This window comes from Balaenoptera physalus (assembly GCF_965194825.1).
Source record: "Balaenoptera physalus genome assembly, chromosome: 10".
Classification (NCBI taxonomy): Eukaryota; Metazoa; Chordata; class Mammalia; order Artiodactyla; family Balaenopteridae; genus Balaenoptera; species Balaenoptera physalus.
Window position 1 is genome coordinate 9783824 of NC_138889.1, and position 21675 is coordinate 9805498.

At 51.5% G+C, this 21675-nt stretch overlaps 1 protein-coding gene across 5 annotated transcripts; it reads left to right on the top strand.

The window, feature by feature from the left end:
- The first annotated feature begins 5711 nt into the window (after positions 1 to 5711).
- ROBO4 (roundabout guidance receptor 4) lies at positions 5712 to 21318 on the top strand. Of its 5 annotated transcripts, none has more exons than XM_082477499.1 (19): positions 5712 to 5853; positions 7783 to 8024; positions 8371 to 8700; positions 8901 to 9058; positions 9249 to 9369; positions 9650 to 9777; positions 9874 to 10102; positions 10346 to 10458; positions 11196 to 11364; positions 11519 to 11704; positions 11833 to 11875; positions 13759 to 13895; positions 14016 to 14279; positions 18017 to 18124; positions 18287 to 18440; positions 18577 to 18804; positions 18972 to 19330; positions 20297 to 20503; positions 20650 to 21318. In XM_082477499.1, exons 2-19 carry the CDS (start codon positions 7955 to 7957, stop codon positions 20658 to 20660), a joined length of 3015 nt encoding a protein of 1004 aa, XP_082333625.1. In that variant the 5' UTR covers positions 5712 to 5853; positions 7783 to 7954; the 3' UTR covers positions 20661 to 21318. The 5 variants fall into 5 exon arrangements, with proteins under 5 accessions (XP_082333625.1, XP_082333626.1, XP_082333627.1 ...); XM_082477500.1 differs by having other exon boundaries at positions 18302 to 18440; XM_082477501.1 differs by having other exon boundaries at positions 18395 to 18440.
- The last annotated feature ends 357 nt before the right edge of the window (positions 21319 to 21675 follow it).

Here is a 21675-nt window from a genome sequence, read left to right on the forward strand (position 1 = left end):
CCCACAGAGCGACTCTCAAGGTCCCTGTTCCCCACCACTCCACACTGGGGCCAGTTTTGTCCCAGCCCCAAGGACAACAACATTTCTAGTTGTTCCTCTCTGCTCTTACCTGGACGTCGTGCCCCTCCCAGCTCCCTGTCCCTATGCACTTCTCCAGGCTCATCTGAGCAGGTGTGCCTTTGCAGCTCCCCTTCCTTAGCCAGAGCTGCTCCCCTCACTTCCCCATGTGCCTCATCTAGAAGGAGATAATGCATGCAGGGGAAAGTTGCTCAGGCAGGTGGAAGATGCAGGACTTGGAGATGGGTACATGCTGGTCAGCCTTGAGAGGCAAGGGTGAAGATTAAGGTGAGATGAGGGCAAGTTGTATTCCAAACCCCGGTTCTGCATCCCTGAGGGGCCGGCTTCCCAGGCTCAAGCCAAATCTGCCTTAAATGGGGTGAGGGGGGAGTGGTTTTGTTTTTGTTTCGTTTTGATCTTCATCTTTGTATTACTGGCATCTAGCAGAGTGCCTAGCACATACTGGATGCTCAATAAACTTTTGATGAAATGAAGTGACAACTTTATTCCACTTAATCAAGGAGAACAAACAAACAGCCTAAAAATACCAGTCATTTCCCTTTTCTTTTTTCTTCTCACATCCCTCCATCATCCTTCACCCTCTCTGGAAATCCCATATTGTCCATTCCAAAATCATCACTCACTCATTCATTCATTCATTTATTCGGGTGTTCTTTCGTTTATTCAACAAACATGTATTAATCTACCATGATCCGCCCTGTGCCAGACACTGGGGAAACAGCATAACTATGCCATGACCCCGACCAAAGAGAGTCTCATGGAGGAAGACAGATAAGTAAACAGATTATTACAATACAGTGTGGAAAATGCAACGACAGGTAGATACAGGGTGCTATAGAGGCATGTAAGAGCGGCATCTAACCCAGACTAGGGATCGTCAGCAAAGGTATCTTGGAGGAGAACAAGCCTGAACTTAGTCTTAAGATTGGTTAATCAGATGGGGCGTGGTGGGGAGGATAAAAGGACACATATTCCAGGCAGAAGGAGCAGCATATATAAAAGCTTAGAAGTGTAAGGTGAGTCCTGACTTCTTAGCACTCATAAAATGTGGATTACCCAAGGGCAAATGTTTATATTAGCACTGACGAAAGACCAGACTTGTGCCAGTGGCAAGGTGTGGGAGCTGAACCTGAGACTCCTGGATTAAATTGGTACTGGCCCCCAGCTGGTAGCATACCAGGCTCCTAAAATAAAAAATACAAATCCTCTCTGGAAAAAAACATCTCCTTAAATTTTCAGAGACTAAGACCAACCAAAGACAAGTTCACAAGGAAAGGTCATTAAACACAGAAGGAAACAAATCACCATGAATGAAAGTCAGCAAATATAAGAAGCAATAGATTTAGACCCCCAAGGTCTTCAGATACTGAAATTATCAGATAGAAAACATAAAATAATTATGAAATGCTTGAAGTAATACAAGACAAAATTACAAAAATGAACAAGCAACAAGAGACTATCAAAAGTGATCAAATTTGAAAAGGAACAAATAGAACTCATAAATAAAAATATAATTTATTGAAATAAAAATGTAAATGAGTTTAACAGCACACTAAAAACAGCTGAAGAGAGTTAGTTAACTGAAAGGTGTACCTGAAGAAATTATTCAGAATTAGGCACAGACAGACAAGGAGATGAAATATATGAGAAGAAAGATTAAGGGATATGGCATGTAGCATGAAAAGGTCTGACACACATTTCCTCAAGAGCTCAAAGGGGATAATAGAGATGGAGAAGAGACAATATTTTAAGAGTAATGACTGAAATTTTTGTAGAACTCATGACAAATGTAAATATACAGATTCAAGAAGGTTGACACACAAGGTATTTTAAAAGATTTCCACACCTACATAAAATGTAGTAAAACTAGAGTACACCAAAGACAAAGAGAAGATCTTGTTGACTAAAAAAAATGCAAAACTTGAGAGTTGTGAATTAAGTTTTATTTGGGGCAAAATGAGGACGATAGCCTAGGAGAAAGCATTTCAGATAGCCCTGAGAGACTGCTCCAGAAGCAGGGAGGACGGTCAGTGTTGTATATGATTTTAGTGAAGGAAGGTGCCTGCAGTCAAGCACACATTTTGGCAAAGTCTTGCTGCTAGTCATGAGGAGCAGATGTCACTGGTAATGATTTTAATGCTTTTTTAGAAGATACGAGGAGATGCAAGAATTGGGCTCATAAAATCTTCTCCTGAAAATATCTACTGAAAGACCTGTTCTGCCAGTTTGTCCCAGAGCACAGAGTGCCTCATTCCTGATCTCCACCTTGAACTCCTTTCAGGGTGTGTTGCAGGTCAGCAGCTGCAGTGGCTCATGATTTAATCTTTGTAGACGTAGATGGCACGTGCCAATTTATATTGAATAGTTGGCAATCTTAAAGGCAGTCAGAGGGAAAAAGACAGATCTTACACATTTTGACAACAATAATAAAAGAAATCATTTGAAAGTGAATAGTATCTTCAAAATGATGGGCAAAAACAACAATTAACTCAGAATATTGTACCTAGCAATGCAGTCTTCCAGATATGAGGGTAAAATATATTATCATCTGAACAAAAACTACAGTTTACCATCAACACTAAAAGAACTCCTAAAAGACGCATTTTAGGAAGAAGGAAAATTATTCCAAAAGAAAGGTTTGAGGCAGAAGAAAGAATAGTGAGCAAAGAAATTAGTAAAAACATAAGCAAATCTAAATAGTACCTGATAGGGATTTCCCTGGTGGTCCAGTGATTAAGAATCTGCCTTCCAATGCAGGGGATGTGGGTTCGATCCCTGGCCAGGAAGCTAAGCCCGGGCGCTCTAGAGCCCACGTGCTGCAACTTCTGAGCCCACGTGCTCTGGAGCCTGCAAACCACAACTAAATAGAAGCCCGAACACCGCAAAAAAAGATCCTGCATGCCTCAACTAAGACCCGATGCAACCAAATAAATAAATAAATAAATAATTTAAAATAAATAAATAAATAGTATCTTATAATATGAAAATAATATCTAATTTGTGGTTTCAAAACCTGACAAATAAAATACAGGAAAATGATAGCATGTATATAAACCAGGAGGGGAGTTATCAGAATTAAATTATTCCAAAGTCCTTGAATTCTTTCAGGAGGAGAAGATGGCTAAGATATTAATTTCAGATTTTATTGAGTATGCAGGGGAACATTATCAAGGTAACTGCAAAAAAAAAAAAAAAGAAAATGAGAGAATTGGTATAAGTTCCAAATCGATAAAGGGGGGAATAGAATAAGGAAACAAACACAAACTCAATCAATTTCTTTTAAAGCCAAGAAAAGAGAAAAAAAGCATAGAGGGCTTCCCTGGTGGCGCAGTGGTTGAGAATCTGCCTGCCAATGCAGGGGACACGGGTTCGAGCCCTGGTCTGGGAAGATCCCACATGCCGCGGAGCAACTGGACCCGTGAGCCACAACTACTGAGCCTGCGCGTCTGGAGCCTGTGCTCCCCAACAAAAGAGACCATGACAGTGAGAGGCCTGCGCACCGTGATGAAGAGTGGCCCCCGCTCACCGCAACTAGAGAAAGCCCTCGCACAGAAACGAAGACCCAACACAGCCAAAAATAATAAATAAATAAATAAATAATTAAAATTTTTTTTAAAAAAAGAGAAAACATGAGGCCATACTTGTTCTCACAACATCTCTAATTCACAGAGAGTTATTTTCCCGAATGTATAAAACTCCTGAGAGTTATTGAGAAAAAGACAAATAAGCAATAGAAAAATGAGCTATAGATAGAAACAAATACTTCCCAGAAGAAAAAACACAAATGGCGAATAATACTTGAAAAGATGCTCAGCTTCATTATTTAATCAGGCAAATGCAAATTAAGACAATAATAATATATTTTTTTGCATACTAGATTGTCAAAAATAAGAAATCCATCAACTCTTCTGAAGATGTGGTTTAAGGTTATTGGGACAACCAAATGATCTGGAAAACAATTTGTCATTAGCATCTGAAGTTGAATATTTGTATGTCCCAAGACACAGAAATTCTACTACTAGGTTTTTTATTCCCTAAAGAAAATCTTAATTATACTAGAAGACATACAAAATAAACATTCAGCACGGTTCATAATAGAAGAAGAAAAAGAACCACTTGATATACTACAGAGTAAGGAAATTATCAAAGACACTCTTCTGCAAAGAATCATAGAATTGTACCTGATGCCTGACAGCACCCAATTTAGAGCAAAACTTCGCTTCCTAGAACCCTCCTCAATACCCAGTCAAAGTCCAAATCTTATAATAGGTTCTAACACCTTACTGAGGCACCCCATGGTGCACACTCCCCTTAGCTGCAAGGAGTAATAAACCCAACATGTTAACAACAGGTATGTTCTGGTGGTCTTTTCTTTGCCTGCAGGGCATTGACAAGCTGAACACAAAGTACAGTAACTGATCTCTTTTTCTTCTTGGACATGTGAGCAGACAGTTAAATACTGATGCCAACAGCTTTCAAAATCTCCACTTGGTCCAATTTCCAACGTTTGGTCTAGATGTGACCCATAGACATTGGTGTTGAGGAAGCCAAGAAACTGTGGTGTTGAGGGTGTTAGAGGTGATTTCCACATGGACCCTCGAATTGCCCGTGATGTTGATGGGACCAGGAAGGAGGAAGCAGAAGCACAGCCAGTCAAGTGGCCTCAGGGCAACTTTCCCTTGGCTAAGAGGAGATCATTCTTGTCTCCTCTCTTGTCTCAATTTCCCTCCAGCTATTGGCATTGTGGAACAAAGAGGAGAGTTTGGAAAATGGGACCAAACGGACTCAAGCAAAGAGGGAAGCAAAATAAAGCAAAACAAAATAAAAACAAGAAGACAGAAAGGGCAGGATCTCAAGGCCAAAGAGAGTGCCCTGGGTGGTGAGGGCCGGCCGGCTGTGACTCTGTTGGTCAGTGAGGGCCTATGCCCCTTCCAGAACACTCAAGGGCTACTTAACACATACCTAGTGTTTTCACAGCACTTACATACCCACTATCAACAAACTTCATACAGACACTTCACAGATAAAGAAGGTGGGGCTTGGAAAAGTTATGTGACTTATTTGAGGTCCCTCTGCCAGTAAGAGGCGGAGCTAGGATCGCAACCTAAGCATAACTGACATCAAATCCCACCTGAATTAGTACTGTTTACCCCACCAGCTTGACCAGCTGGAGTCCCTGGGCTGCATTTTCAGAAAACACAGAATAAGACGCCAGAGAAACCAGGAGGAAAAAATGTCCTCTGGAGGGTCCTTGAAGAGCACCTAATCTCTCTCCTCTCTCTTCCCTCTTACAAGCAATGAAAGAGTTACTCACAAAAACACAAAACTCTAAAACTAGGGGGTGAAGGAAGATAGTATTTAAACTGGTCACTGGCCGGCGCATCCCCAGGGTCCCAGAGCAGAGCTTCCTTGAAATAGTTGGAGGCGGGTCCCATTGACTAACGTCATCCCCATGACTCACGCAGTCGGCTCTTCCTTAGTGTGTGGAAATGAGACAGTCAGGATGCTGATGGGACAGGTTGCTGGAAATGATCACTGTGGTCTCTGAGAGCCATCCAGACATACCTCACTGTTGGGAAGTCCCCTCGGCCATCACTCCACAGATCCCTGAGTGCCCTGGATGCTTGGACTGAGTGAGGAGAAAGAGTCTTAACGTCCTAAGGAAGAGCTCAGAATGATGAGGCCTTCCAATCCCCATCAGTTCTTAGCACTTGGGTGTCCAGAGTCTGGGAATGGAAAGAGGCTGTGCCAACGGCATGTCCAGGGATGAGTCACGTAACTGTGGGGCAAGGGCCCCTCCCCAGCTGCTGCAGCCTCCAGGCTCCATTCCTGCAGTACAGCACTGGTGCCTCTCCTCGCTGAGTCACCTGCCCGTTCCTACTCAGCGGAGGACAGCGCTAGTCATGAATCTGAATTCCTTTGAGACTTGCCCTCTTACCCCCCAAGGGAAATTTATACCATCTTTCTGGATTATAGAGATTTGAGTCAAATCAGGCTGCCATCAAATAATTAGCAGAGAACTTGTTTAGTCTCCCCAAGTCCAATGTATAAGCAGAAGAGACTAAAGAGGACTGCTAACAGCAACGTTCCTGGGGAGCAGGTAGTCACTGGGTCAGACAGGCCTGGGGGGCTCTGGACCTGGGAAATCCCAAATTGGCTAGATGTGCAGTAAATCCATCTGTCCCACCACATCCTTTGTTGTTCATCCTTGGCTGACTTCAGTGTCCATGTGAATACCTCCTTCATCACTCTGTCCCCACAGATCCCTGACCCCATAAATTCTACTCCGCTATGCCTGGCACACACATGCCCAGGCACGCGCCATGGAGTTTGTCACTGCTCTTAGTTCCTCCACTTCTGAAATACCAAGCTCTATTCTCTGACCCCAATTCCTATTCTTCCAGCTCTGTCACTCTGTTACTTTAACTCTATTTTTTACCCCTTGGAAATGCCCAGTTTGGAGAGACCACAGTGTTCTCTTGCTCTAATTGTCTTAATCAGTCTTGGTCTGCATTTGAGGGGAAAGAGAAGAAAGAGTGAAGGAGGCCTTCCTCTTGATAGGCTGTGAGGGCCGTGGCTGCAGCTGGCACCGAGGCCAGGCTGAGAAGGGGGAGGAAGGGAGGGAGTCGGCTGGGTTAGGGGCCCCACAAAGGAGCTGGCCAGGAACAATGGGGAACAAAGGCTGGACATTCTTCCGCTGAGTCTCCAGAGCCTGGCCTTGGCCTTCCGGGAACAGTTCCAGGAAATGTCTGAGATTCCAGATTTGGAAGGAAGAGACCTGTAAACAGGAGCTGGGCTCTGAGAGGGGAGAGCAGCATCTCTGTAGGCAGGGGGTGGGGAGCCGCGGGGTGAGCACTGACATTGCAGGCTCACAAGCTACAGTCCTGGCTGCTCTAGACATGAGGTTTCAGGGCTGGAAAAACTCTTAAAGGTCATGTACTCCAACCACCTTTCCAGGGCCTGAGAAATATCCCTGCCAAGGATGCTCAAATAGTTTCAATGACGGGATGTGCATAAAAATAAATATATCACAATATTGGCTAAGCTTTACTGATCACTTACAATGCATTAGGCACTGTGCTAGGTGATTTTATGCTTTATCTCCTCTCACTCTTACTGCAGCTCTCAAGGTAGGAACTATTATTATTATTATTATTATTATTCTCACTTTACAAATAAGGAAACTGACTTTCAGGGGTTAAGTCACTTGCCCGAGGTCTCCCAGAAGCTTATCTCATCTGTCTCTGGGCTGACTAGGCGCACAGAGTGGGCGTCTCCCAGACTGTCCAAGAGCCTGTGATCTTCTCTGTCTTCTGACCTACCACCCTGACCTCTCCCCGGGAAACGGGCCAGGGCATGACAAGACACTCTTGCTCCCCGCACTCGGCTTCCGGGGCCTGCTTTCCTCTACCCTCAGCTTCAGAATGCTGTGCCCTGAAATTCCACTTCTGGGTTTTCACGCCACTCTAGCAGGGGGTCGCTTGGAAGCCAAGGGATTGGGATTGGGATTCAAGGGTTCCATAGAGGCTTGGGGTAAAGGATCAAAACAGTGGTTGGAGTTATGGTTAGGCTGCGGATTACCTCTAAGAAATCCTAGACTAGATCACAAGATAAACCCTAGGGCGGGGCTTGGAGTCAGAGGTTATGACTAAAGGATCAAGGTCAGAGACTTTCTCTCCTCTGGTCTCCTCCCAGTTCTCCAAGGCACTGAGGGCCAGGCAGGAAGCATCGGTTTCCTCAAAGCCGCTTCCCTCCTGGGGCAGAGTCTCGGTCACAAACAACCACCACCACCGCGCCCGCCCCTCCTTCCCTCCGCTGTGAGCTCAGAGCAGTGGGACAAAGTGCTACGGACGAGGACAGAGGCCCGAGGGCAGCCATGGGCTCTGGAGGAGTTTGCCTCCTCGGGGCCCGTCAGTCCCTGCCTCTCCTGCTTCTGCTCGTCACAGGTGAGTGTGGCCCTCCCCACTCCTAGCCCACGCTCCGCTCCATTGGTCCGAGGCCTGGCCGAGGCAGGGAGGAGACCCCCTTGCTCCTTTGCTTCCCTTTTGCAGTGGGGGGTACCAGAGACGACGGTGGTGATGACGATGATGGTGATGTTGAGTGTGAGGCAGACAGACTGAGAGCTCCACTGGCCCTCACCTGGGTGCCCCACGCGCATGCTGGCCTTCTCCCCTCCCAGCTAGCGTGTTATTGGGGAACTGATCTTCAGGCAAGAGGAGGAAGATGAGGCGTGCAGGGATTTGGGGGCCCTATTTGTAGTCAGACTGGGCTCCACCTCCTTTTCTCTCCCAGGAGGCATGGCTCAGGACTCCCCACCCCAGATCCTCATCCACCCCGAGGACCAGCTGCTCCAGGGTCCTGGCCCGGCCAAGATGAGCTGCCAGGCCTCAGGCCAGCCACCTCCCACCATCCGCTGGCTGCTGAATGGGCATCCCCTGAGCATGGTGCCCCCAGACATTCACCACCTCCTACCTGACGGAACCCTCCTGCTGCTGCGGGCCCCTCCCCGGGGACGTGCCCACGATGACCAGGCCCTGTCCACAGACCTGGGTGTCTACACGTGTGAGGCCAGCAACCGGCTGGGCACGGCAGTCAGCCGGGGCGCTCGGCTGTCTGTGGCTGGTGAGGCCTGGGCGGGGAGACTTGGGAGTGGACACCTGGGCTGGGGGTGGCCCTAGATGGGAGACCTGGGAGGTGGGGCTCTGAAGAGTGAGCTCAAGGCAGCAGAAAGGTAGGTAATGCAGAACGCTGGGAGATGCCAAGGCGGGACCTGGATGTGGGGACTGGGTCCCGCTCTCTGCGACCCTCCCTCCTCCCCACAGTCCTTCGGGAAGATTTCCAGGTCCAGCCTCGGGACGCGGTGGCCACAGTGGGCGAGCAGGTGATTCTGCAGTGTGGGCCGCCCTGGGGCCACCCAGAGCCCACAGTCTCATGGTGGAAGGATGGGAAACCCCTGGCCCTGCAGCCAGGGCGGCACTCGGTGAGTGTAACCCCCTTCACCTCACCCTGTCCTGGCCACAACTGTGCACACCCGAGGGACTGACCCGCCCCGTGGCCCAATGTCCCCCTGCAGAATTTGAGGAAGGGGAGGCAGTGAGGCCTTAGACTTCCCTCCCCACTCAGAGGCCCTCCCCGCAGGGGAGACTTCACAACGCACCTGGTCCTGACAGGTGTCCAAAGGTTCCCTGCTGATGGCAAGAGCAGAGAAGAGTGACGCAGGGACCTATATGTGCGTGGCCACCAACAGTGCAGGACGACGGGAGAGCCGGGCAGCCAGGGTGTCTGTCCAAGGTAAGGGGAGGGCGGTCAGGGCCAAGGTCGGGGGCTCCAGTTAGGGTGGTGTGGTCTGCTTTTGACTGGGGTTAGGGGATGTGGGAGCGGAACCCGGGATCAGGGTCAGAGTGGCGGGGACCCCATTTAGGGGTGGTTCCCCCGTCCTAGAATAGAAATCGGAGTGCTCTCAACCTGGGCGAGCTGCGAGTTCTGGCCCCTCTGTGGCCGAGGGATGTCCCACTCCTCAATTCCTCCATTCTGGCCTATGGGCCCCACCCCAGCCCTGTGCTCCCCACAGAGCCCCAGGAATACAAGGAGCCCCTGGAGCTTCTGGCTGTGCGCATTCAGCTGGAAAACGTGACCCTGCTGAACCCAGACCCTGCGAAGGGCACCCAGCCTGGTCCTGCTGTGTGGCTCAGCTGGAAGGTGAGGCCCAGGACCTGGGCTGGAGCCCGTCACAGCTTCAGAAAGGGCTGGTCACGAGAGCCCTGAGCCCTCCTCTCCCTCTGGACTCTTTCCCAGGTGAGCGGCCCTGCTGCACCTGCCCAGTCCTACACGGCCCTGTTCAGGACCCAGGCTGCCCCCGGAGGCCAGGGAGCCCCGTGGGCAGAGGCCCTGCTGGCTGGCTGGCAGAGCGCAGAGCTTGAGGGCCTCCACTGGGGCCAAGACTACGAGTTCAAAGTGAGACCATCCTCCGGGCGGGCTCAAGGCCCCGACAGCAACGTGCTGCTCCTGAGGCTGCCTGAACAAGGTCAGGGACAGATGCCCCCCAAAACCCAACAACATACCCCCAGCCCCTTTTTGTCCCACTCTAGCTGGGGGGGATGGTGGGTCCCACCCCTGGGCTCCCTCCTGCCCTGGCTCAGCAAGCAGAGCTGAGAAAGGCTCTTAGTCTCATCAGTATGGCTCTGACCCTGTGTCCCATTCCAGCTCTTTTCCCTAGAGCCTTCTCCCTCAGCATCCCTTACAGCCTCTCTCCCTCCCCCCTCCCCAGTGCCCAGTGCCCCTCCGCAGGAGGTGACCCTTTTACCTGGCAACGGCAGTGTCCTCGTGAGCTGGGTCCCACCACCTGCTGAAAAGCACAATGGCATCATCCGTGGCTACCAGGTACCCGCCACAAACTGACACACCCCCTCCTAGTGGTGCCAGGAGATCCCTCTTCCCTGGTGTCCTGTATGACACTTGCTCTGGGCACTAAGAAATGGTACTTGGGCAGAGAAGCAAGGGAAACTTACTGTTGTTGGGCAAGGACCCTACTGTCTGCCAGATGCTGCCGAGCACTTACTTACAGGATCTCATTTCATCTCATAGCCCACCCTGGGTCACTGTCCCCAATTTACAGACATGGAAAGTGAGGCTAAGGTCACAGGTGCGGGAAACCGAACAGGAGTCAAACCAGGCCGTGTCTGACTCCCAGCTTCTAAGGCAGTGGTGTCAGAGGGCGGTGCCTGGACCAGCCAACTTCAGCATCACCTGAGAACTTGTTAGAATGCAAATCCTTAGGTCCTTTGCCAGGCTTTGTGAATCAGCAAGTCGGGGATGGACCCGGCAATCCGGATTTTATCAAATCCTCCAAGTGATCCTGAAGCACGCTGACGTTTGTGAACCATGGGTCTAAAGCCTATTTCGGCAGATTACTTTTGTCCCTCGTCTGTCGGTCTAGAGAGAAGTCTCTCCCACGCTGTAGGGGGAGGAGGAAATAGGACGTGTGGGTGCATGCGAGGGACGTCCCCAGGTGAATGGCAGGACGGGGCGGCCACACGCCCGGAGTCTGATCCGCAAGAGGAAGGGCTGAGCTGCTGGGATGGTGCCAGGGGGCGAGCTCCCCTCTGTTTGCGTCTCAGGTCTGGAGCCTGGGCAACACCTCGTTGCCCCCCGCCAACTGGACGGTGGCGGGCGAGCAGACCCGGCTGGAGATCGCCACCCGCATGCCAGGCTCCTACTGCGTACAAGTGGCCGCAGTCACTGGGGCTGGGGCTGGGCAGCCCAGCAGCCCTGTCTGCCTCCTTTTAGGTGAGGACAGTGCCCACCGGCCCCACCCAGACCCATTCAGGCCCCATCTCCGCCTTCCTCTCTCCCCGCTCACGCTTCTGGCTCCTCCCCCTCGTCTGCCCCACCCTCACTGCCTCGGCCGCCCCCTCCCCACTGAGCTCAAGTTCCCATACAGAGCAGGCCGTGGAGCAAGCTGCCCAGGAACCCAGTGCGCACGGGCCGTGGACCCTGGAGCAACTGAGGGCGGCCTTGAGGCAGCCAGAGGTCATTGCCAGCGGGGGTGTTGTGCTCTGGCTGCTGCTGCTGGGCACCGCCGTGTGCGTCCACCGCCGGCGCCGAGCTGGGGTGCACCTGGGCCCAGGTGAGAAGGTGAAGTGGGCTCCCAGGTGATCAGGTCTTCCCTGGGTCCAGCCAGAACGCTACAGGGGTTTAGACCGCTAGCCAGGTGCTGGAGACTCTGGGCTGACCCTTCCTCCTGCCCTCTCCCAGGTCTGTACAGACATACCAGTGAGGACGCCATCCTAAAACACAGGTGAGAGACGAAAGGGCCTGAGGCGAGGGAGGGGCAGAGGGGCCGAGGGACAGTGGAGCTGGGATGGAGAACTGGCCAGAGTACTAGTCTCCCCTACTGCCAGGCAATTTGGCATCCTAGTACCTGAATTTCCCTTGAACTTCAAGTGAGAATTAATTTCTCTTTCATTAATGTTCCTATCACACCACTTGACAAGGTGAGTAAACTGAAGACTCACGACTCAAGTGACTGCCCAAGGCTACACAGCTAGTAGCTGCCTTCTGAATTCCTAATCCAGTGCTCTTGTTACCAAGCTCTCATGAATACTTGCTGCACTCTCCTGCTGACTCGTTCTGCTAGGTGGAGAGTAACTAGCACAGGAGGACCAGTCTGATTTCTAATTTGCTCTGTACACTCAGCATCTACCTAGTAGTCCCTTTGGGTACAGGAAATCACCTGCCCACGGAGGCATCTTTCCTTCGCAATAATCCACCCGCAGTTCCAGCAGAGGGCGCTCTGCCCTTGCGTGATGGATTCTTACTCCTTGTTCTCAGCAACGGAGCCCGCCTGCAGGTACATCTGCTCCAAGCGCGTTTGGCTGCCAGAGCAAGTCTCCCATTATGAGACACGACGCTAAAAAAGAAAACATCCTTTTTTCTCCTATTGGCTGAATTTTACACTAAATAACCATTTCATCTCGGCCCACCTTCTCCTGTTCTTTATCTCATTAGATCTCCTCTGGGAGATTTCACATTCCAGGTCTGCACCTTTCAACAGGAATTTATCAAGCACCTACTGTGTGTGAGACACATCCAGCTCTACCATTTTGCTGTCAGTTTCTTGGCCCAGAGCAAGGTTCTGTGCTGGCTGGTGCTGTGTTCCTGCGTTGTTCTGTGCTCATTGGTCTTTCCCTTCCAGCTACCTCCTGGGCTTAGTCTGCTCTGCCCCCAACTTTCTCTGGCTCCCCTGGGACTTCATCCCTTCTCCCTGAGGGAGATTCCACTCTGATCACTTTGTTCATTCATTCCTTTAGAACAGCTTCCGTCTAGCAGAGACAGCCACGCAAGCATAAATGCAATCCAGAGTTGGGAGTGCAGAAAGATGTACAAGTACAAGGAAGGGCCTGGGGGCGGGGAACTATGGGAGGAAGAAGATTTCACATTTACCCTGACAGTTAGAAGGGGAAGGGCAAAGGGAACAGCAAGAAATAGCCTGTTGCGTTCATAGGGAAAGACAAGCCTTTTGGTCTGGCTGGGGCGTACTGTGTGGGATGGGTCAGAGCAAAGGATAAGACTGAGGAGCTGGAAGCCAGACCAATGAGGGCCCTGTTAGCCATGCTAGGCAGGTGGGCTCTATCTTGGTAAATGGGGAGCCACTGAAGGTTTTAGGCAGAAAAGTGCTTTGGTCTGACCCCTGCCGCATAGTGTCCCAATCAAAGGGAACCAGGCTAGACGTAGAGAAGCCAACATTCAGGTAGCACACTCCTGATCTGCTGGCTGAGTGATCTCACATTTCTTCGTCCCAACTTTCAGCATCAGCCTTGTAAGGAAGGCCTTACTGTTGCCATTTTACAGATGGAGAAACTGGGGCTTAGAGAGGCTAACAGACTGAGTGGCCCAGGGTTGCACAGCTAGGCTGCAGCAGATCTGGCTACAGGTCTGTGTTCTTTTTGTCTCAGCCCATAGCTATCTCTCTTTGATACCTCCTAGCTCTGGGCAACTCAGACTTCCCCTGATCCCAGGACAAGAAAGCGGCGCTGAGTTTGGGACAGCAGATCAGAGATCTGTAGGAGACTGTGAGGGGCTGAAAAGTAGTGAGAATAACACCCCACCCCTTCTGCTACCCGCTGAGCTGGAGGTCTTGGCCAATCTTGTTCTCCCTCCACCCCACCCTCCATTGCCCAGGATGGATCACAGTGACTCCCCGTGGCTGGCAGACACTTGGCGCTCCACCTCTGGCTCTCGGGACCTCAGCAGCAGCAGCAGTCTCAGCAGCCGAGTGGGAGTGGACCCCCGGGACCCACTAGACGGTCGTCGCTCCTGTGAGCATGTCCCGAGGGGGTGGGGTGGGCCTGGCAGTGAAGCAGCGGGTCCCAGGGCTGGAGAAGGGGGGCATGGGTGGGATGCGCTCACCATAATTCCTCCTGTCGTTTTTATTGCAGTGATCTCCTGGGATCCCCGAAGCCCCGGTGTGCCCCTGCTTCCCGACACCAGCACTTTTTATGGCTCCCTCATCAATGAGCTGCCTTCCAGCCCCCCAGCCCGGCCAAGTCCCCAGGCCCCAGCTGCCAGGCGGCTCACACCCCAGCTGGCCAGGGCCTCCAGTCCCTGGCCCAGTTCGGACAGCCTCTGCGGCCGCAGGGGCCTCTCTTCTCCGCGCTTGTCTCTGGCCCCTGCAGAGGCTTGGAAGGCCAAAAAAAAGCAGGGTAAGGATGGGAGGATGGACACGGTCTGAATCGGGTGGTAGGGGGGACAGGAGAGAGCGTGGGGTGGCCTCGACGCCGGGTGTGGGCCGCACCCCACCCACAGCCTGTCCTGATGGACGCCTATCGCCACGCACCCAGCCCGGAGTGTGCTGGCCTTAGCTTTTCTTTACACCGTGCTCTTGCTTGGGTTTTGCCACACCAGCAGTGAGCCCTGTTTCTGCAGCCAGCTCAACTCAGCAAACATTTAATAAGCACCACTGTATGCCAGACGGGGGACACAGAGACACCAGATATAATCCTTACTCTCTACGAGCTCAAAGTCTAACGAAAGTGCCTGACCAGTGCACAGATAATTCTAGAACCTGGAGGGGTGTCACCAGTGCAAGCCCGAAGCCTCAGGCACTCATGACCTCTGTACTACGCACTGTGTCCATATGTACTATGTACGTGCACGATATATGGGTCTGCCCAGGTACCCACCTCCAACTGGCTTCCCAGAGAATGAGTATTTCCTTTCTGTCCAGATTTTTCTCCTGACTTCTGGCTACCTGCTTTGATTTTCTAGAGAGAAATAATTATAGTCTCTGTTTCTTTAGCAACTACTCTATGTGAGGTGCTTTACTTATATTTGTTATTTCATTTAATCCTCACAACATATTGGCTAGGTGCTATTTCTCTAATTTTACAAGATTAGGAAAGAGGATCAGAATTGAGTAACTTGTTCAAAACTCCATGTGCATAAGCTGCAGGTCTCAAATTTGAAGCCAGAATGGTCTGCTTCCAAAGGCTACTCTGAATCTCTCTGGGAACACCCTTGGGAAATTCTGTTCTCTCGCTGACTCTTTTCTCCTGTTTCTGAACATTGTCTGCACTCTCTCTGCTGTCCTCCTGAGCCTCCGGTACTGATTAGTAAGATTTACAAATGTTCAACAGCCAGCTTTGTTAAGTGGATATAATCCAACTTTCATTAAGACAAAGATGGATTCAGAGTAATTAAGAGCTTGTCCAATATCCAGAATTTTATGACTCTAAATATTAGCCAAGCTGGCATCCTTTCCAGCTTTGCCTCAGAGCTATTGCATTAGAAATCATCTGTGATAATGAAATACCAGCTAAAAAGAGGTTGCAGAAGTCTCATTTAAAAACTAGCTTTTCCATGGATAACCACAGTAATTTGAATATAATATATACCCTGTCTGAGAACATTAATACTACCCCGCAAAAGGTGAGCAATTTTCTACACTCAATTCTTAAGAAGGTTCCAATTCTGAGATGAAGCTTCCTAACCTCACTCAGAGATTCAGGTCCTCACTGCACCCCTTTTCTCCTCACCTGGCCCCACCCCACCACTGCCCAGGATGGGCTGAGAACAGCGACTCCCCTGGGCTGGTGGACACTTGGCCTACCTCTGGCTCTTTGCAGCGGCAGCAAGATCTCAGAGGCATGGAGCTCCTCTACTGCTGTCAGCTAGTCGGAAAGACTGCTTCCTTGCCTTTTAAAACTGGCAGGCTCTCTCAGTGTCCTCTACCCCGTTGACTTGCTTATTCTTTTTTCTTTTCTTTTTTTTTTTAAATAAATCTATTTATTTATTTATTTGTTTGTGGCTAAGTTGGGTCTTCGTTGCTGCGCCCAGGCTTTCTCTAGTTGCAGCAAGCGGGGGTTACTCTTCATTGCGGTGCGCAGGCTTCTCATTGCGATGGCTTCTCTTGTCACAGAGCACAGGTTCTAGGCGCACGGGCTTCAGTAGTTGTGGCACGCGGGCTCAGTAGTTGTAACTCACGGGCTCTAGAGCGCAGGCTCAGTAGTTGTGGCGCACAGGCTTAGTTGCTCTGTGACATGTGGGATCTTCCCAGATTAGGGATCGAACCTGTGTCCCCTGCATTGGCAGGTGGATTCTCAACCACTGTGCCACCAGGGAAGTCCCCTTTTTCTTATTATCTGACCTTAGTTGGGTTTTTTCCTCTGTGACTAATAATCTCCCAACTGCTGTCTCCCGTGTCTAATCCATTATATCTTATTCTCAGTTCACTTTGCTGATACATATCATCAGTACATTGAATAGCCTCATTAAATAATTAATTCAAACAAATATTTATCGCAATTCAGGTGTGCCCAACAAGATTCCACCTAACCCTGATAACATGTTTACTGTATAGTTTAATTCAAATAATATTGAAACTAAATTCAAGTAATTCCAAGCAAGGTGGAAGGAGGGTTGTTTTGTTACCAGAATCCTTAGAGGAAATGATAGGAGCAGGGATGAGTATTGGCCTTTTCCTTCCCTTTCCACTCAAACCAACATAAACAACAGGTGCCCCCATTTCTGAGCTTAGTCAAGAAGCCAGGCACAAGACAAGACAAAGGTGACGAGAGCAGGGTTGGAGCACCCAGATTTGGCCTCCGGGACTCCCTGGGTCATATGACAATTAAAGGAAATGAGTAAAAGCCAAACCAGCCAAAGTACAAAAGGAAACTTTGATGGAGGAAGTCTAGCCATTGTGTGGCTTTTCATCCCAGTGGCTCAGAAGGTCTGGCTACTGTACACGGATTCCTAGGGTCCAGATGGATTCCTGATGAATGCCTTGTCCCTGCTTTGAACCTGCCCCAGATCTTTGAAATCAGACTGACTAGACAGCTCTGTCTTGAGAGTCCTGCCTGGTCTCCGGTCCCCTTTCCTAACTGGGCTTCTGATCATGTGACACTGACCTGAAGGCTGTTTCTTTCCTCCTTTGCTTGATGTTCTCCTGTTCCTGGTCTTGGGAAAATCCTTTTCCCTTTATTATTCTGCTCCTCTCTGGTTTAAGCTGAGATCCATTTTGGTTTTGGCCTGACCAAGTCATTACACACAGCCGGGTCTTCTGTATTGTCACACTTCACTCAGAGCCCTGTCTCCTAAGTGGCCACATGGGCCTGATGATAGCTGCCACCTTGTACATGATTCTTCTCACCTTGTGTTTAAACCTGCATCTCTGATATCATCCATCCATTCACTCATTCATTCAACACGTACTGAATATCCACGGGCAGGGCATTACCTCCCTGGGTGAGACCAACACATCTTCCTATTTTAAAGTTCCTCTTCCCATCAGCTGACTCTCTCCCTTCACACCTGACATGGTCTGGAGCTCCCTGGTTTTGTCTTCCTCGTTCAGCTCAACTTGACAGCCCAACCCATCTCTCCAAGTGAGAGACACTTGGGTTTATCAGGGCAAGACTATCCAGAGCCATGTGAGATATTTGCAATGTGAGAAGTGGAAATTAACAGATTCTCTCCAAGAAAAGAAGGAGTATTTGCCTTCACGGAGCCAAAATTCATGACAGTAGGTAGCAATGTGAGGGTATAGAGATCAGGAAATTGGAATGTGTACAGTAAAGAGAAATAAATATATCTATTAGGTGCCAAAAACTTTCCAATCTGTTTTTAGTTAACTGGCCAAACCATGCTTTGCAGTGGTTGTTTACAAACGAAACAGGCTCAGGAAGGTTAATGGATTTACCTGAGGTCACACAGCTAATACGTGGCTGAGCCAGGCTGAGTGCAGGTGTTTTGACTCCAAGCTTAGTGCTCCTTCCATTATATCACAGCAGCCTGGATGGAGGGAGGTTCTTCCCTCTTCCCTCTGGGTTCAAGAACCCTAAAGCTTAACTGGATGACCAAGCTGAAGATAGAGCCTGTGGTTGAGGTCTACAAGGCACACCCAGGCTTGGCCTCCAGCCACCGACTCTTTGCTTTGCAGAGCTGCACCAGGCCAACAGCTCCCCACTGCTCCGGGCCAGCCACCCCGTGGAGCTCTGGGCCTGTGAGTTGGGCAACCGAGGATCCAAGAACCTTTCCCAAAGCCCAGGTGAGAGGAGGGCGCTGCGAGGCAGGTGAGGGGGTGAGGCAGGGTGTGGGGCTTCTCCTGCCCCTGAGGAGGCTGGCTGGGTGCGGACAGGACTCTGAGGGGCTGGGTAGACAGGCAAACTGGGGCCCGGGGCTGATGGGGGTTCTGCTGTCTCACGCCCAGCCTGTCGTTCCCCAGGAGCTGTGCCCTGGGCCCTGGTTGCCTGGCGGGCCCTGGGACCACAGCTCCTCAGCTCCTGCAGTGAGCTGGTGACTCGCCCTCTCCCCGCAGCACCCCTCTCTCCTCGTGGACCCCCCACTCAGAGTCAACAGACGCAGTAAGAGGGCACGGGCTCAGGAAGCAGGGCTGGGCACTGGGGGTGTGGGGTGTCTGCTGAGCGAGGACGGGGCTGCGGGAGGGGTGGCGGGGCCAGGAGGACGGCACTAACCATCCCGCCGTCTTACCCCAATCAGGCACTCGGTGGAGCCCCAAGCCCCCTCCTGCCCCCCACTGCCAGCAGCCCCCGTCCCCGCCTTTATCCCCTCCAGTCCCCAGGCCTCTTCCCTCTCTGGCCCCAGCCCAGCATCCAGTCGCCTGTCCAGCTCGTCACTGTCATCCCTGGGGGATGACCAGGACAGTGTGCTGACCCCTGAGGAGGTGGCGCTGTGCCTGGAGCTCAGTGAGGGTGAGGAGACCCCCAGGTGAGTGGCCAGAGGGGCAACCAAAGGATACAGATGTGAGCGCGAGGCAGGAGCGTGCCTACGTCTGCTGCCTCCATCCTCCTCAACGGGGCTGTTTCTGCCACTCCACGCCCCGCCTCCCCCCTCCCCCCCGACCGCGTCCCATCCCCCGTTTCACCTCTTCCTAGGAACAGTGTCTCTCCAATGCCAAGGACTCCTTCACCCCCCATCACCTATGGCTACATCAGCGTCCCGACGGCCTCGGAGCTAGCGGACATGGGCAGGCCTGGAGGAGGGGTGGGGTCCGAGGTGAGGGGCTTGCTGTGCCCACCTCGGCCCTGCCCCACACCCACGCCCAGCGAGGGCTCCTTGGCCAATGGCTGGGGCTCGGCCTCTGAGGACAACGCCCCCAGCGCCAGAGCCAGCCTGGTCAGCTCCTCCGACGGCTCCTTCCTCGCCGACGCCCACTTCGCCCGGGCCCTGGCCGTGGCTGCAGACAGCTTTGGCTTTGGTCTGGAGCCCAGGGAGGCAGACTGCGTCTTCACAGGTACGTGAGATCACGGGCTTACTCCTCACCCCCACCCCCTGGAGTGGACACAGCTTCTCCCCAAGCAAGAGGCAAAGCATCCTAAGCATCGTCTTCGTCGTCGTCATCCCTAAAACAGCTAGTTTTTATTGAGGGATGACTATGTCCCAGGCACTATGATAAGTGCTTCACATACACTCAGCATTAACAGCAACTCTCTGAAGAATATTCTTTATCATTCTTTTCCAAATGAAGAAACTGTAAGTCCAACGGCTTTATTAGCTTACTCAAGGTCACCTACCAGAACAAGGATAAATTGTTCAAGTTAAAATCACAGAGGCAGCCAATTGTACAGTCCATTCTGCTACCTCCAGGACCCTCTTACCAGATGTGGGTCTCCAGGAAAGGTTGCTCCCCAGCCCAGTGACTCAGATCCGTCCCCACTGTGGGAAGTTCTGTTTTCTCTCATACGTCCCCCTGTGCTTTCAAGGCCTTCTTCCTGTCCTGTGTGTGGAAGGATGGGAAGTCACTGGGCTGCCTGTTTCACGTGTCTAGCAGGTGGGACCATCATCCCCAAGTCAACAGAAGGTAGTCAGGGCTCCCCATGGCCCTTTGGTGTGCCCTTCCTCAGACACTCTATTAGATCCCCTAGACCCATCTTACGAGCCCTAACTCTACCTTTTGCCCCTCAAAAAAAGCAGTCAGCCTTGTGGCGAATAGGAGAGCAAGGATTACCTAGGACAGAAGGCCAGGGCTGGGCTAGGAGGAAAGAGTTCAAGCTGTTCTCTCTGAAGAAACCAACGGACATCTTCCTTTCCCTGGGGCAGAGGCTCCTGTGGATGTGGCCACTGGGGGTGATCGACCGAGTGGGGCTGGGTTATGTCTAGGGTTGGGTGTATGCCTTAAGCAGCCCCAAGCTCTCTGCCCTAAACTGGTCCATAAGGGTGAAGGACAACCCTCCACAGATACCTCTACCCTCCCTGACAGATGCTTTGTCACCTCCCTCCCCCCGGGATGACCTCTTCCTGAACTCCGCCCTCTCCCTGCCCCCGTGGGAGTGGAGGTCAGAGTGGTTGGAGGACATGGAGAAAAACCACACCCAGTGGCTGGGAAGGGGGCTGCCTCCCTGGCCCCCCACCTCTCGGATCTCGTCCCAGAGAAGTCAGCTCAGCTGTCCTGCGCCCAAGGCCGGCGGTGAGTGTCTGGCTGGCTGGCTGATGTGGCGATCTTGACTGCAGGGGTTCTTGGCAGTGGGGTGGGGTCCAAGAAGGCGCCTGGGGTCTGGCAGGAGAGCTAAGGAGCTGGGGGATAAATCCATCCTCCTTCAACTTCTCCTACAGATGCCTCGTGAGCTGATCGCGAGACCGCCAAGAGGAGAATCAGAACCCTCTCCCCTGTCAGCCACCAGCCTGGGCTGCGGACTGTGGGTCTTGGCCTGTGCTTCTCTGCAGTTGGGGTCCACCTCTCCCAGCCTCCAGAGTTCTCCGTCCCGGATTGTGAAAACAAATGAAAGCAAAACAAAATACGAACAAAGCGGACCTGGAGCCCCCGGGGGGAAAAAATCATCTCCACCTGACTCCCAGCCCTTGCTTTTCCTTCTGCTTCATCCACGTCCAAAACCAGGTCATTTGGGCCTAAGAAGCAGCCCTAAATCCTGATCTCCCCACCCACTTGGATCACGGGAAGTGGAGGAGCCAAATGTCTTCCTGGAGAACAACAGTGGCTCACGGGAGAGGGCTGTGGAGGAAGGAGCTTCTCATCTCAGGGCCTCCCCTCTCAGCCCTTTCTGGACCATTCCTAGCTCTCTCCCCAAACACACCACGAAGGGACATAAAGAGAGACTCCACTGAGGCAGTGAGGCCCTATCTCAGCACCAAGACAAAGGGTTCAGGATGAGTCTAGGGAGGAAGATGAAGGAAGAGTGACGAACGTGGGACAAATGCACCCTCCTCACACTGTTGTCACTATAAGCTTAAGGAATTTGATACCATAAAGCTACGATGACTTGAGTTCTGTGAGGTCACTGTGTGGGGCACCATCCTGGGGAGGGCTCCTGGGTTAGAAAGGGATGCAGTGTTCACTGACACGCTGGCTGTCACTCCTTTCTGTTCTGTTGTGAAGGCGGAATTACCTGCAGCTTCCAGACTTTAAGCAGAATCCAGGAAAGGGAGGGGTGGGGGATTTTCGGGGGGGTCTGCTGGTCTTAGCAACTTGTCCTGCGAAGACAACTCCTGCTTTCAGAGGTCCCAGCTGCCCTCCCCAAAGACCAGTCCCAGATGGTTTCTTAAAATAGACAAAGTAGGGGCTTCCCTGGTGGTGCAGCGGTTGCGAATCTGCCTGCTACTGCAGGGGACACGGGTTCGAGC

What these genes read in the sequence shown, in the direction of transcription:
- ROBO4 (XM_082477499.1), top strand. Translation starts at nt 7,955, where the DNA reads ATGGGCTCTGGAGGAGTTTGCCTCCTCGGGGCCCGTCAGTCCCTGCCT. An exon ending in CTGTGTGGCTCAGCTGGAAG is followed by an intron (nt 9,778 to 9,873) that starts GTGAGGCCCAGG and finishes ACTCTTTCCCAG; the next exon opens with GTGAGCGGCCCTGCTGCACC. An exon ending in TGGGGTGCACCTGGGCCCAG is followed by an intron (nt 11,705 to 11,832) that starts GTGAGAAGGTGA and finishes GCCCTCTCCCAG; the next exon opens with GTCTGTACAGACATACCAGT.